At 40.5% G+C, this 13,581-nt stretch overlaps 1 protein-coding gene across 1 annotated transcript; it reads right to left on the reverse strand.

Moving 5' to 3' along the window:
* Positions 1-5,706: 5,706 nt before the first annotated feature.
* LOC148203787 (uncharacterized) lies at positions 5,707-7,126 on the reverse strand. Its single transcript, XM_088107754.1, has 3 exons — positions 6,428-7,126; positions 6,156-6,271; positions 5,707-5,763 (listed from the first exon to the last, which is right to left on the reverse strand). Exons 1-3 carry the CDS (start codon positions 7,020-7,022, stop codon positions 5,707-5,709), a joined length of 768 nt encoding a protein of 255 aa, XP_087963880.1. The 5' UTR covers positions 7,023-7,126.
* Positions 7,127-13,581: the final 6,455 nt, after the last annotated feature.

The raw sequence follows: 13,581 nt of genomic DNA on the forward strand, positions 1-13,581 counted from the left end.
GAGAGAAAAAGGAAGAAAAAGAAGATGAGAGGAAAGAAGAAGAAATCACATGAAAAATCACATCCTCATCTAAAGAAGAATCATAGGAAGGAAAAGAAATTTAAGTGCTTTATGGAAATCTTCAAGAAATTGGAGATTAAAGTTCCTATGATTGAGACACTGCAACAGGTTCCTGGTTTGATCAAATTTCTGAAGAAGTTCAGTAGAAAGAAGAAAAAGAAGAAGGAACTTGAGCTTTATTGGGTCAAGCTAATGACGTTAAAAGAGCGCTTGCTGGGAGGCAACCCAGTGAATTTAAAAACTTTTGATTTGGTTTTGTAATTTTTAATTTGTGAACATTATTTTTGTATTTATTTTGTTGGATATAGCATCTACTGAAGGATGCTAGGTGGTTAAGCATCTACTGAAGGATGCTAGGTTTGTAACACCTACTGATGGGTGTTGGTGAGAAGATTTTGCACCTACTGATGGGTGCTGGTAAGTTTGAAACACCTACTGATGGGTGTTGGTGGATTTTGGGTCAGGCTCGTGACGTTAAACAAGCGCTACCTGGGAGGCAACCCAGTTGATTGATTGTTTTCTGTTTGTTTATTTTTAGGATTTGCATAAGCATTTTTAACATTGAATTGCAGGGAACCTATGAGGGGTATGCTAGGAAGGCACGTAGGTCAAGAAAAGAAGGAGAAGGGCACATCACGAAAGTGCCGCTGAGCGGCAATTACCGCTGAGCGGTACTATCGCAGATGGGCTTAAGTTCCCCTTAGCGGAACCCGAGCCCATTGGGGTATTTTTAAACCCTAAGCTGCGCGTTTTTACATTCTTTCAAGCTCTTCTCTGCACTAAGACTCCCACATATCTCCTCTTAGGTTTCCCACATCTTTTTACTCTTCCCTCTTTAGAAAATTTCTCTTCCACTCACTTTTACACTAGTGTGCTATCAAAGTTTGGGGTTGGAAGAGAGCATTCTAGTTTATATCATCTAGCATCTCCACCCAAGTAAGTAAAATGCATTTTGTTCATTCTAGGGTTCTTGAAATTGACTGTGATTGTCAAAGCATGAATATTTAGGGGTTTTGATTTCTATGCATGATTTGATGATATATTTGATGTTTGAACCGATTAAACTGCTTGATTATGAACTGGAAAATTGAAAATTGCATTTGGGTGGAGTTAGGACAGTTTAAAAACGAGATTTGCAAAAATCTGCAGATAACCGCTGAGCGGCATTTACCGCTGAGCGGCACTCTGCCAGATTTGCTTTTTCTGGTTTGTTGCGTGTTTGAATGTGGCACTGGTGGCGCTGAGGGGAAATTCTGGCCCTCAGCGGTGGTTTAGCTTCAAAAGGAGTTTTGTTTTGTGTTTACTAATGATTAACATCATGTTCTGTGGTTTTGGATTTATGTTTGAATGCAGGAATGGCATCCTCTTCAGGAAAGAGATTGAAAACCATGGCAACCAAGAGAAAGGAAAAGGAACCAGAGCAGCCCCATAATGGCAGGTTCCTCTCTAGGAAACATGAGAAGCACTTTAGGGTGGTTCAGGACAGGAGACTTCTAATGGAGAGAAAGGTTGGAATGATACCTAACTTTGCTCCTCAATTTGGAGAGCAAGTGTTAGGGAATGATTGGGGGAAGCTAGCCACTTATCCATCACCTGCCAACATAGCTGTGGTGAAAGAATTCTACACCAATGCAAAGAAGATTGGTGATTATCCAGCTGAGAATTATTTGGGCTATGTTAGAGGCCATGCTATCAGGTATGATCCTAGGTCGTCTCTCAAGGACCAATTTTGGTTCAATCTCAGATCAAACACGTAATGGGGGAATTTGATGGTTGTTTTTGTGCAGGAAAATGTAAATGTTGAAAGTAGTAAATTAACAAACCGTAAAAATAAAACAGTAAGTAGTAAAAACGAAATTAAACAGTAAAAATCGAAATCACAGTGAAAATAAAATGCGGAACAGTAAATTGCAGAGACGCACAATTACGGAAATTAAATTTTGAAAGTGAAATTATTTCTAAAAATTCCTAAATGCCATAACATGTTGAGCCTCCATGTATTTCATTCAAAAGAAAAAAAAAATAAAACAAAAGGAAATAGGTTCTTCAAACAAAAAAAACCGTGGCCTCTCATCCTCTCCACACGTAAACATACTTACTTCTCCTATGATTAAACTACAATTTAAAATCAAGTGCTAAAGTATTCTACCAACTCTTATCCTTCACGTAAAGAAAAGAATCCAAAACCAAATTCTCTTCTCATTTAATTAAGTTGCTCAAAGAAAAACCAATCTCATGACAATAAGATTCAACACTAAGTATGCGGAAATAAGATTCTCATTCAGCTGAGTAAAGAACTTGAATTGCAAAGATAAGCCAATGCTAGTAAAATTTCAGTGATGTGCTAATAAAATAACAGTACATTCCAGCAGCTCAAGAAGAGAAATAGAACAACATTCAAGCTACTATAAGAAGTGAAAACACGTTCATGGAATAGAACAAAATGAGTGAACTTCCCCTCTTTCACGTCCCTTTCTCCATGTGTCAGCTCAACTCTTCCAGCTCAACCGTAACCCTCCATTCTCTCAACGTACTGCTCCCCTCTTCAAAGCAAAGAAAACCAAAAAAAAAAAAACTAGGTGGCGGCTGGATGCCTCCTACGTCTAACCCTTCAGGTTTTTTTTTTAAACCCTCATGTGCCATCTGTCCAGCCCTTACGTGTGTTGTTGGACTTGCTTCTCCACCGTGCACACCCCAAGCTTGCTGCTCCAGATTAATCTGTCCGTGGGCCCCTTGTGCCAAGCTGCTGGACTGCTGCTTCTTGTTGTTGTGTTGGGCCGGGAGTTGCTTGGATTGGACCGAGATGCTCCTGGAAAGCTGGACGCTCCCTCCAAGCTGCTGAACTTGAAGGCTTCTACTGGACCAAGCTACTGTCAACGCTTCTCCAAGCAGAAAATGAAGTTTCGTGGTGTAGCCCTTTGCTGGATGCTACCTTCCATTGCTTTTCTTCAACTGATCCAGCGTGGACGCTGCCTTCCACTCTGCTGGACGTGCGTCACCTCTTTTTCTGGGCCAGCTTGCTACTGGAAAATGCTGTAGACTTCCTCTGCTGGGCTGTTGATGTGCTACCATTGTGGGCCGTGGCATTCTCTTTCCCAGCCAGCTGGACCCGTGAGTTCCTCTTCAAAACGTGTATATCCAAAGCTGCTCCTACTTGAAGGCAATAAAGAAACCAAAACTTCAATTTGTGGGCCGTTCGTGTGCTTCTTGCTGGACGTGTGAAGGCCTTAAATGAAAGATTACTTCCTCCTTAGGTGGCAGCTGCTGCTTCCTTCCGTGCTGCTGAATGGTGGAGATGGATGTGTCCTGGACCGAGAGGAAGCTCCTGGATGCTTGGTTCCAAGTATGCACGTTGAAGTTGGACGTGTGTGCAGCTGCTTGCTGGATGCACTGGACTCCCGTGTGCGTGGACCTGTTTCCCATTTCTCTCCCCGCACCTCCTACAGCACGCTACAGCTCACCTCCTAATTTGCTGGACACGTGAAGCTTGTTGGACGGACATAAGCCGTGACATGCGTGAGAGTCCAAGTGAATCCCGCTTTTTCCCTGCTGCACCTCCCTTCTTCTCCAAGCACACACCTGCTGGACCTGCTCCTGCTGCTGGGCCATGGAGGCTGCTGGAAAATAAAGCCCAACGTGCTGACTCCCAAGCTGCTGGAACGCTGGACCGAAAACTGTGTTGGCCGTGATACTTCTTTTTCTTCCCGCACCACTTCTTAGCTTCTCCAATCAAGCCCATCTCCATGTGCACTCCCATAATTTAAATCCACACCTCCTCACTCATTTTAGTTTAAAGTATATTTGATGTGGTATTTCTTTTCACCTCCAAATGTCCCAAATATTATCCAACAATTTCCCTACAATTAATAATGCAAATAATTAGCTCAAATAATTCAAATTAATTAAAATAAGAATTTTTGGTCAAATTAAGCACAATTATCAAAAACGGGAAAATACCGGACAATTAAGCACAATTTCCCGATTAAATTCGGTACAATAAACTAAGTGAAGTGAATAAAATATTGACTCATCAAAATAGACCACACTTAGTCTTTTGCACTCCTGGGCAAAATCAAGACGCAGATCAAGGAATAGTTCAAAGGACATCTAGGGTATGACACAAACTTAGCACACAGAAAACAAAGACTCGCAAGGAAACAAACAGAATTTACACAGTCCTCAAGAAATCTGGACCAAGAAAGGAAGTAGACAATATCCAACACAGAATCAATCAGAGAAAGCAAATACTCATTAAATCATCCAAGCAATTCAAGACATGGCAAAATGATCAATCAGCTCAAGAGGTGAATCAAAAGCAACAAAAACTCACAGATGCACTATCAGTGTTTCTCTCAAGTGTATAAGGTAAAGAATTTCAACTCAATGCACTCAAGAAAGCAAACAACAACAGACTTGGCAAACCTCTAATATCAACACTCAAAACATATGCATGTTCAAATCAAAAGGTCTTTAATGGGTGAAATGGGGCCAAGGACAAGGGAGGATAAACATGGATGAGAAGTTACAAACCAAAAGAAATAGAGGAGCAATGGGGAACAAGTGTAAACACAGTCAGCTCACACCCAAAACCTCTAATTCAATCCTCTTCTTGACTCCCTTATTCACAAAATATTTTTTTTTTCTCTTTTTTTTTTCATTTTTTTTTCATTTTTTTTTTTTTATATTTTTTTTCCATCCTGTCTCTTTTCTTTTCTCTCTGTTTAGGACACAACTATAAGAGACAAGATACACAACATATTTACAAACATAAAACAAGAAGAGGAACCAACCAGCCAATTCATCAGAAACCCCAAGGAGACCACACTTGTTCCCAAAACACTTCCAAAGCTCCAAAATTCCCTAAGGTTAAGGTAATCATGGTTTTTCACTTAGGGCTAGTGTATGAGCTTCAAAACAAAGAATTGGGGGAAAGTATAGGCTCAAAAGGGGTTATCAAAGGATCAAAACAAGGTAAGCTTATTTGGCTAGAGAGGCTCAAAAACAAAACTGCCTTTATCACTTCCAAACATGCATATCAATCAAGAGTTGTCAACAAGAGTCAAGCCAAGGCATATGCGCAAGCAATCAAGAGACATATCACACACAAGAAAGAACATAAAGTGGCTCAAATCTCACACAGGGTAATTTTGTGTCACAATCAATTCAACTCTCAAACATCATGACCATCTTCCAAGCAAAGAAAAGCAAAGGATCTCAAACCAATAAGTATCAATGAAGTGAAGTGAAAGACTAGTCTACAACTTAAACAAAGTCCAGAAATCAAGAGAAACATGTAAAACTGTATACAAGACACGACAAAATAACCTAGAAAAGAAAAAAAAATTTAACCAAGAAATCAAAAACTAACAAAGAAAAATAAAAATCTCCCCCAATAGACCACACTTAAACTACACAGTGTCCTCAATGTGTCATAAGCATAAGATCAGAAATCAGAACAATCAACACATCATGGACAAGTGCAATAAAAGTAGGAAAAGGAGGAGAAGAGAAAAGGAAAACTCCCTTGATCATGGTGGCAGTTGCCAATTTTGGACTTGTAGGGAGATGTTTTTCACCATAGTATCCAGCAAGAAGGTTTTGAGGACAAACTGCTTCATCCTCCAGATTTGATCTAGCAGGGAGATATCATCCACAGCTGGATCTAGGAAGCAAAGACTGTTGATGAGCGGGTTCAGCAGGTGCCTACTGATGTTGAAGCTTTTGTGAGTGTTAGCACCTTTGTTTTCCACTGTGGGTGCATGTTGGTCACATTCTTGTGTACCTCCTGCAATAGGGTTAGTGCAATGTGGCTCTACAGAAATTACATGCAGGGGTATAACACCCAATCCAAGTGTAATAGACTGAACCTCAGATACATCCTCAGAACATGAATCAATTTCAAAATCACAAGCAATATCAACGACAGACTCAGATTCATGTCCAATGCATGGAGAATAAACATTCGGATGCGACATCAAAAATTGGTTCTCATCATGCATAGAGGGAAAATTAAAATCAGACTCAACAACAATACAATCATCAGCATACCTCTCAACAACATAATCATCAACATAATCAAACTGAGGTATGCTTACCTCCTCTTCCTTGAAGATTGCTAAAGTGTGGGAAGATGAAGGTGGTCTACCTGGTTCAGGTTTACTGCTTATTTCTGCCTGCTCCTCAAAATACTCATCACTCTCCTCAGGTGCAAAAGTAGGGACATAGGATGATGGGAAAGTAGATGGCGTAGTAGTAAACTCATAACTCTGTTCCCCATCTCCTATGTGGACGACACTATCATCATCAGGAATCTGAACAGTCTGAAATGATGATTCCTCTAAATCATGAGGCTGTTCCTGATTGAGCTGAGTAGCTGTCTGCCCTATCTGATCATTCAAACTCTGAATGACAACTTCTGTTTCCTGCTGAAACTCCATTATTTCTTGCTTGAACAGAAGATTTTGCATGGTCATCTGCTCTAATAACTCCTTCAATGTAGGTTTAAAAGTAGAAGGCTGAGGAGCTATTTGAGCAGGAGCATCATAAAATTGCATCTGTTGTTGTTGCTGCTGTTTTTGTTGCCTGTTGTTGTAGATGTTTGTAACATAAGCCTGAGGTGCATCAAAGGCAGCATGGTGTTGCAAAGAAGGACATGCATCTGTATAGTGGTCACTAGAAGGACAAATAGCACATAGTCGTGCAACAAATGCAGATGGAGATGCAGATCTCTGGTTGGTAGTGAACTGTGTCACCAACTTCGAAAGAGAGTCAATCTTTCCTTCCAACTTGCTTTCAAAATCTGATAAAGACTGGGCAACATCATCATGTACGCCCCTCACCAGAGGATGCGCAATATTGTTCTCCTTATAGAAATCAGTAGAATAATTAGAGTACCATGCAGAAGGAGAATCATAAGTATCGGCGGAATAAGCACTATTCACAAAACCAGAATAAGTAGACATGGAAAAATAAAAATACTAAAAATTACGAAACAAATAAAACACAACACATTTATACATGCAACACGCACACACAAAACAGAACATCACATCACATCACATCACAACACAAGACAAAACACAACACACACAAACACAACAAAAAGACCTAAGACTGAACCGTTGGTCCCCGGCAACGGCGCCATTTTGATGAGAGGGTCGCACCTCCCACAAAAGTTGTGCATAAAAGAATGCAGTATAGTGCTAGGAATTGACTCCTAGGTCGTCTCTCAAGGACCAATTTTGGTTCAATCTCAGATCAAACACGTAATGGGGGAATTTGATGGTTGTTTTTGTGCAGGAAAATGTAAATGTTGAAAGTAGTAAATTAACAAACCGTAAAAATAAAACAGTAAGTAGTAAAAACGAAATTAAACAGTAAAAATCGAAATCACAGTGAAAATAAAATGCGGAACAGTAAATTGCAGAGACGCACAATTACGGAAATTAAATTTTGAAAGTGAAATTATTTCTAAAAATTCCTAAATGCCATAACATGTTGAGCCTCCATGTATTTCATTCAAAAGAAAAAAAAAATAAAACAAAAGGAAATAGGTTCTTCAAACAAAAAAAAACCGTGGCCTCTCATCCTCTCCACACGTAAACATACTTACTTCTCCTATGATTAAACTACAATTTAAAATCAAGTGCTAAAGTATTCTACCAACTCTTATCCTTCACGTAAAGAAAAGAATCCAAAACCAAATTCTCTTCTCATTTAATTAAGTTGCTCAAAGAAAAACCAATCTCATGACAATAAGATTCAACACTAAGTATGCGGAAATAAGATTCTCATTCAGCTGAGTAAAGAACTTGAATTGCAAAGATAAGCCAATGCTAGTAAAATTTCAGTGATGTGCTAATAAAATAACAGTACATTCCAGCAGCTCAAGAAGAGAAATAGAACAACATTCAAGCTACTATAAGAAGTGAAAACACGTTCATGGAATAGAACAAAATGAGTGAACTTCCCCTCTTTCACGTCCCTTTCTCCATGTGTCAGCTCAACTCTTCCAGCTCAACCGTAACCCTCCATTCTCTCAACGTACTGCTCCCCTCTTCAAAGCAAAGAAAACCAAAAAAAAAAAAACTAGGTGGCGGCTGGATGCCTCCTACGTCTAACCCTTCAGGTTTTTTTTTTAAACCCTCATGTGCCATCTGTCCAGCCCTTACGTGTGTTGTTGGACTTGCTTCTCCACCGTGCACACCCCAAGCTTGCTGCTCTAGATTAATCTGTCCGTGGGCCCCTTGTGCCAAGCTGCTGGACTGCTGCTTCTTGTTGTTGTGTTGGGCCGGGAGTTGCTTGGATTGGACCGAGATGCTCCTGGAAAGCTGGACGCTCCCTCCAAGCTGCTGAACTTGAAGGCTTCTACTGGACCAAGCTGCTGTCAACGCTTCTCCAAGCAGAAAATGAAGTTTCGTGGTGTAGCCCTTTGCTGGATGCTACCTTCCATTGCTTTTCTTCAACTGATCCAGCGTGGACGCTGCCTTCCACTCTGCTGGACGTGCGTCACCTCTTTTTCTGGGCCAGCTTGCTACTGGAAAATGCTGTAGACTTCCTCTGCTGGGCTGTTGATGTGCTACCATTGTGGGCCGTGGCATTCTCTTTCCCAGCCAGCTGGACCCGTGAGTTCCTCTTCAAAACGTGTATATCCAAAGCTGCTCCTACTTGAAGGCAATAAAGAAACCAAAACTTCAATTTGTGGGCCGTTCGTGTGCTTCTTGCTGGACGTGTGAAGGCCTTAAATGAAAGATTACTTCCTCCTTAGGTGGCAGCTGCTGCTTCCTTCCGTGCTGCTGAATGGTGGAGATGGATGTGTCCTGGACCGAGAGGAAGCTCCTGGATGCTTGGTTCCAAGTATGCACGTTGAAGCTGGACGTGTGTGCAGCTGCTTGCTGGATGCACTGGACTCCCGTGTGCGTGGACCTGTTTCCCATTTCTCTCCCCGCACCTCCTACAGCACGCTACAGCTCACCTCCTAATTTGCTGGACACGTGAAGCTTGTTGGACGGACATAAGCCGTGACATGCGTGAGAGTCCAAGTGAATCCCGCTTTTTCCCTGCTGCACCTCCCTTCTTCTCCAAGCACACACCTGCTGGACCTGCTCCTGCTGCTGGGCCATGGAGGCTGCTGGAAAATAAAGCCCAACGTGCTGACTCCCAAGCTGCTGGAACGCTGGACCGAAAACTGTGTTGGCCGTGATACTTCTTTTTCTTCCCGCACCACTTCTTAGCTTCTCCAATCAAGCCCATCTCCATGTGCACTCCCATAATTTAAATCCACACCTCCTCACTCATTTTAGTTTAAAGTATATTTGATGTGGTATTTCTTTTCACCTCCAAATGTCCCAAATATTATCCAACAATTTCCCTACAATTAATAATGCAAATAATTAGCTCAAATAATTCAAATTAATTAAAATAAGAATTTTTGGTCAAATTAAGCACAATTATCAAAAACGGGAAAATACCGGACAATTAAGCACAATTTCCCGATTAAATTCGGTACAATAAACTAAGTGAAGTGAATAAAATATTGACTCATCAGGGAATGATTGGGGGAAGCTAGCCACTTATCCATCACCTGCCAACATAGCTGTGGTGAAAGAATTCTACACCAATGCAAAGAAGATTGGTGATTATCCAGCTGAGAATTATTTGGGCTATGTTAGAGGCCATGCTATCAGGTATGATCCTGACTCCATCAATAACTTTCTGGATACTGTGTGGGCTGGTGAGCAATGCCAGTTTGCTCTTAGCATGGAGGAAGGTGCTGACTTTGAGGATGTTGAGAGAGTATTGTGCATACCTGGAGGACACTTCCAAAGGAATAGATCTGGAGCAGTGGTTAACATTAGGAGGACAGACTTGACTCCTCTTGCAAAGTATTGGATGGCATTTTCTCATGCCAACATTCAGCCATGCTCACATGTGTCAGATATCACTCTCAGCAGGGCATTATTCATCTATTGTGCTATCAGAAACTTGAATGTTAATATTGGGCAGGTGATAGCTGATGAGATTAGTGTGTGTGCTAACACCTCAAACAACAAAGCACCACTGGGACATCCTTCTTTGATCACTCACCTTTGCAAGCTAGCTGGGGTGGATACTTCTGTTCCACCATTTGAGAGGCCAAGAAAAGCTATAGATGAGGCCTATTACAGACAGTACAGTGGAGGTGAGGAGGCAGCCCAGCCAGTTCCACCACGCCAGGCTCGTAGAGAGAGAAGGCCAGCACAGGGCAGGACTTCTGCTGATACTCATGAGGCAGAACCATTCCAGATGAGGGACATGTATATGTCTCTTATAGGTGCTCAGTTGCAGTCCATCCACAGAGGGCAGGTGGCCACGGCTGAGATGATAGTGGGGATGTATGATACCCCTCCAGCACACAGGTGGACTATGGATGAATTCCATAATGTGGTAGCTTGGCCAGAAGAACCATGGCATGGAGGAGCTGAAGCAGCTGAAGCTTCAGCCCGAGACATGGATGAAGATGAAGCTGAGAAGGAGGATGCGTTTGATGATGATGATGATGAGGAAGAAGAGGAAGATACAGAGGACAGCTCAGACTGATGAGGAGCTGAGATAGCATTTACTGATGAATGTTATCATATGATTATGCTTTTGTGGTTTAAGTTTTCTGAACTTATTTGTTTTTGTTTTTAGATTAGGGTTTGATGTACTCTATTTGAAACCTGGTTTCTTGTGATGGTTTGCTATTAACTGTGATTGTGTGATAAGTAATGCTGAATGATGCTTATGGTTAATTGATGTTGAGATGATGTGCACATTAAAATGCTTATATAGGTGATTCACAAGCTTTGTGAACAAATGCATAATATCATGATTGTGATTGTGAAATTAAGCAGGATGTGCATGTCAAATGTGAATGAGCTTATATGTGAGGTTTTGAGCTCCAGAGTTGTTATTGTTGAATGCTATTACTTTGCAAGCATGAATGACTTTGCCCAGGTTTTCTATGATTGAATCAATTGCTTGTTTTGCATCATATGATCAAAGGCCGTGTTGTTGAAACCCATTTTTATTGGCCAAATTCATAAAGTTAGCCTTCTAAAAGAGAACACGTTGTGTTCTATCCTTTGAACCCTTAGCCTTAAATATACACTGAACACCCTTGATTGAAAATCTTTACCTTGAGTTAAGTAGAAGATCTTGTGTGGTATTGTTAAATGTTCAAGTTTGGGGTTATTGGGGAAACATGAAAAAGGAAAAAGCATTGAGCTAACAGCTAAAAAGTAAGAATATGTAAAGAAAAGAAAAGAAAAAGAAGCAAAGCTCAATGCAAATGCAAAAGCAAAGGCAAAAGAAAGTTGGGAATGAATAAGAAGATTGTGTTGTTATGATTCTCTTAACTCAAGGATTTTGTGATCCAGAAAAACCAATTTTCTTGTTAGCCCAGCCACATTATAAGCCATTGAAAAGTCCTTGTGATGATGCATGCTTGTGAGTGTATTTGATTGTGGTTAAATGAAAGGCAAAGTTGATTCATGTGACATTGTGATAGTGGAGTGAATGAGTGAAACACTTTACCTCTTATACACTTGTGTGTTGAGTGAAACACTTTACCTAGTGAGGAAATATTCCATAAGCACATGAACATCCATGCTTAATTGATTGATCATTCATGAAAAATAGCATTTGTTGGAATTTAAATGACTTTGTGAACACTAAAGCATGTGCACATCTTGATTGAACTCTTGGTCTTAAGTTTGAGTGAAGTTATTACTTATCTTGAAAAGAGGATTTTGAATGAGTAAACCATCATATGAATTGGTTGGAGATGGAGTTACATTTTGTTTGCTTGAGGACAAGCAAAGTTCTAAGTTTGGGGTTGTGATAACAGTTGAAAAACTGTTATTTTCATGCTTAAAAGTGATACTAAAAGCAACCTTTAGACTTAGAAACTAGCTTGAAATCATGCATTTTGTTTATATTTTCAGAAATAAGAGAGCTGGACAGGTTTATGCTTGATTTGAGTATTTTTGTGCAGGTTTTGAGGTGAATTTGGTGAAAGAAGTGAAGAATGAGAGAGAGGACATTAGAAAAGACAAGAAAGAGTGCAAAAAGGAGAAGTCGAAGGCACTGCTCAGCGGCAAACTACCGCTGAGCGGCACTCAAGAGATGGCGTTGGAACCGCTGAGGGGCAAATGGCCGCTGAGGGGAAGAAAGAAGACGCGTAACCACCGCTGAGCGGTAAATGGCGCTGAGCGGCACTTTTCGGGCTTGGGCTTTTGTAATCTTTTGTAACTCTAGATTAGTATATAAGGGCTTGCACGTCCTTTAGTTAGGTATCTTTGGCAGAAACGAGGCAAACACTCTCTCTTTCACCCCTTTGAAGGAGGATCTTGGATGCTCAGGCTACCTCTTCACCTTTATTGGGTTTATTCTTTCATACTTTCATTGTTATTCATCTAGGTTCACCATGAATATGGTGAACTAAACCTTGTATGTTTGTTGGGGAATCAATGTAATCTCTTGAAGCTCTCATATATGGATTTGTTGAATACATCTTTGAATTAAGACATATGCTTTCTTTTCATCATTAGTTAGGGTTTTTCCTCTTTGCTCAATGCTTGCATTGTTTAACTCATTCTAATGCATGATTATTGGTTTTGTTGATACGGACACGTACGGGGAAATCTAGATCCGGGGAATTTCTCCCAATATTTTACTGACAATATTATATTGGTTGCCTTAAGCTCCTGCGGTAATGAACTAATCATTAGGAATGCTAGGAATTGTATGAACTATTTGATTAGGGAGAAGCCATCTAGAATGGTACATTAGTGAGTGGCATTAACAATGATGATTTGAATGATGAATTCCTAAAATATATGAGAGTGGATGAGATGAAATTGACCCCCAACAACATATTCATTCATATATTCCATTGAAAGTGTTTATCTTTTGTCTTTGCCATTGATCAAAATTCATGCATACATGTTTATTTTCTGTCTTGCATTTTAAACCCAAATATTTCGTTTGTAAGTCTTAGTTAATCAAGAAACCACATAACTAAACTAGGCCGTGAGTCCTTTGGGAAGAACGATACTTGGTCTTACCAAGTTTTATTACTTGAACGATTCGGTCATACTTGCCGATTGTGAAACAAGTTTGTGACATCATATTTTGGTGCTTACAAATTTGTCCATCAGAGAGTAGGTCATGTGTGGGAACGGCAGGAGGTCCTAGTCCTTAGGAGTACTTTGGACTGATAGGGCTAACCTCGGGTGGCAGCTGTTGAGTGTTTCCTAGTTATCACATCACCCGGGTGCACGAACGCCTGTAGATACACGGATTCATACAGTCTGGACGGTCTGTCTAATGAGAGTTTTTGGATGATTATATGTGTTGAGATATTCTTGTATTGCTGGTATGTGTATTTGTATGTTTGATGTATGAATTAAATTATATAAGCTTACCCTGTGTTCTTTCCTTGTGTTGTCTTGTACCTGTACGTCCGTCCTGTCAATGCAATGATCATCCGTGTGGATG

The sequence above is a fragment of the Vigna umbellata genome, chromosome 2, assembly GCF_029865625.1.
Source record: "Vigna umbellata cultivar VRB3 chromosome 2, Vumbellata_1.0, whole genome shotgun sequence".
In the NCBI taxonomy this organism is placed as follows: domain Eukaryota; kingdom Viridiplantae; phylum Streptophyta; class Magnoliopsida; order Fabales; family Fabaceae; genus Vigna; species Vigna umbellata.

Coding starts and splice junctions, on each gene's coding strand:
- LOC148203787 (XM_088107754.1), bottom strand. CDS start 7,022: ATGTCTACTTATTCTGGTTTTGTGAATAGTGCTTATTCCGCCGATACT. Junction 6,272..6,427: donor GATAGGGCAGACAGCTACTC/AGCTCAATCAGG, acceptor ATGTCCCTACTT/TTGCACCTGAGGAGAGTGAT. Junction 5,764..6,155: donor CAATCTTCAAGGAAGAGGAG/GTAAGCATACCT, acceptor CAACATCAGTAG/GCACCTGCTGAACCCGCTCA.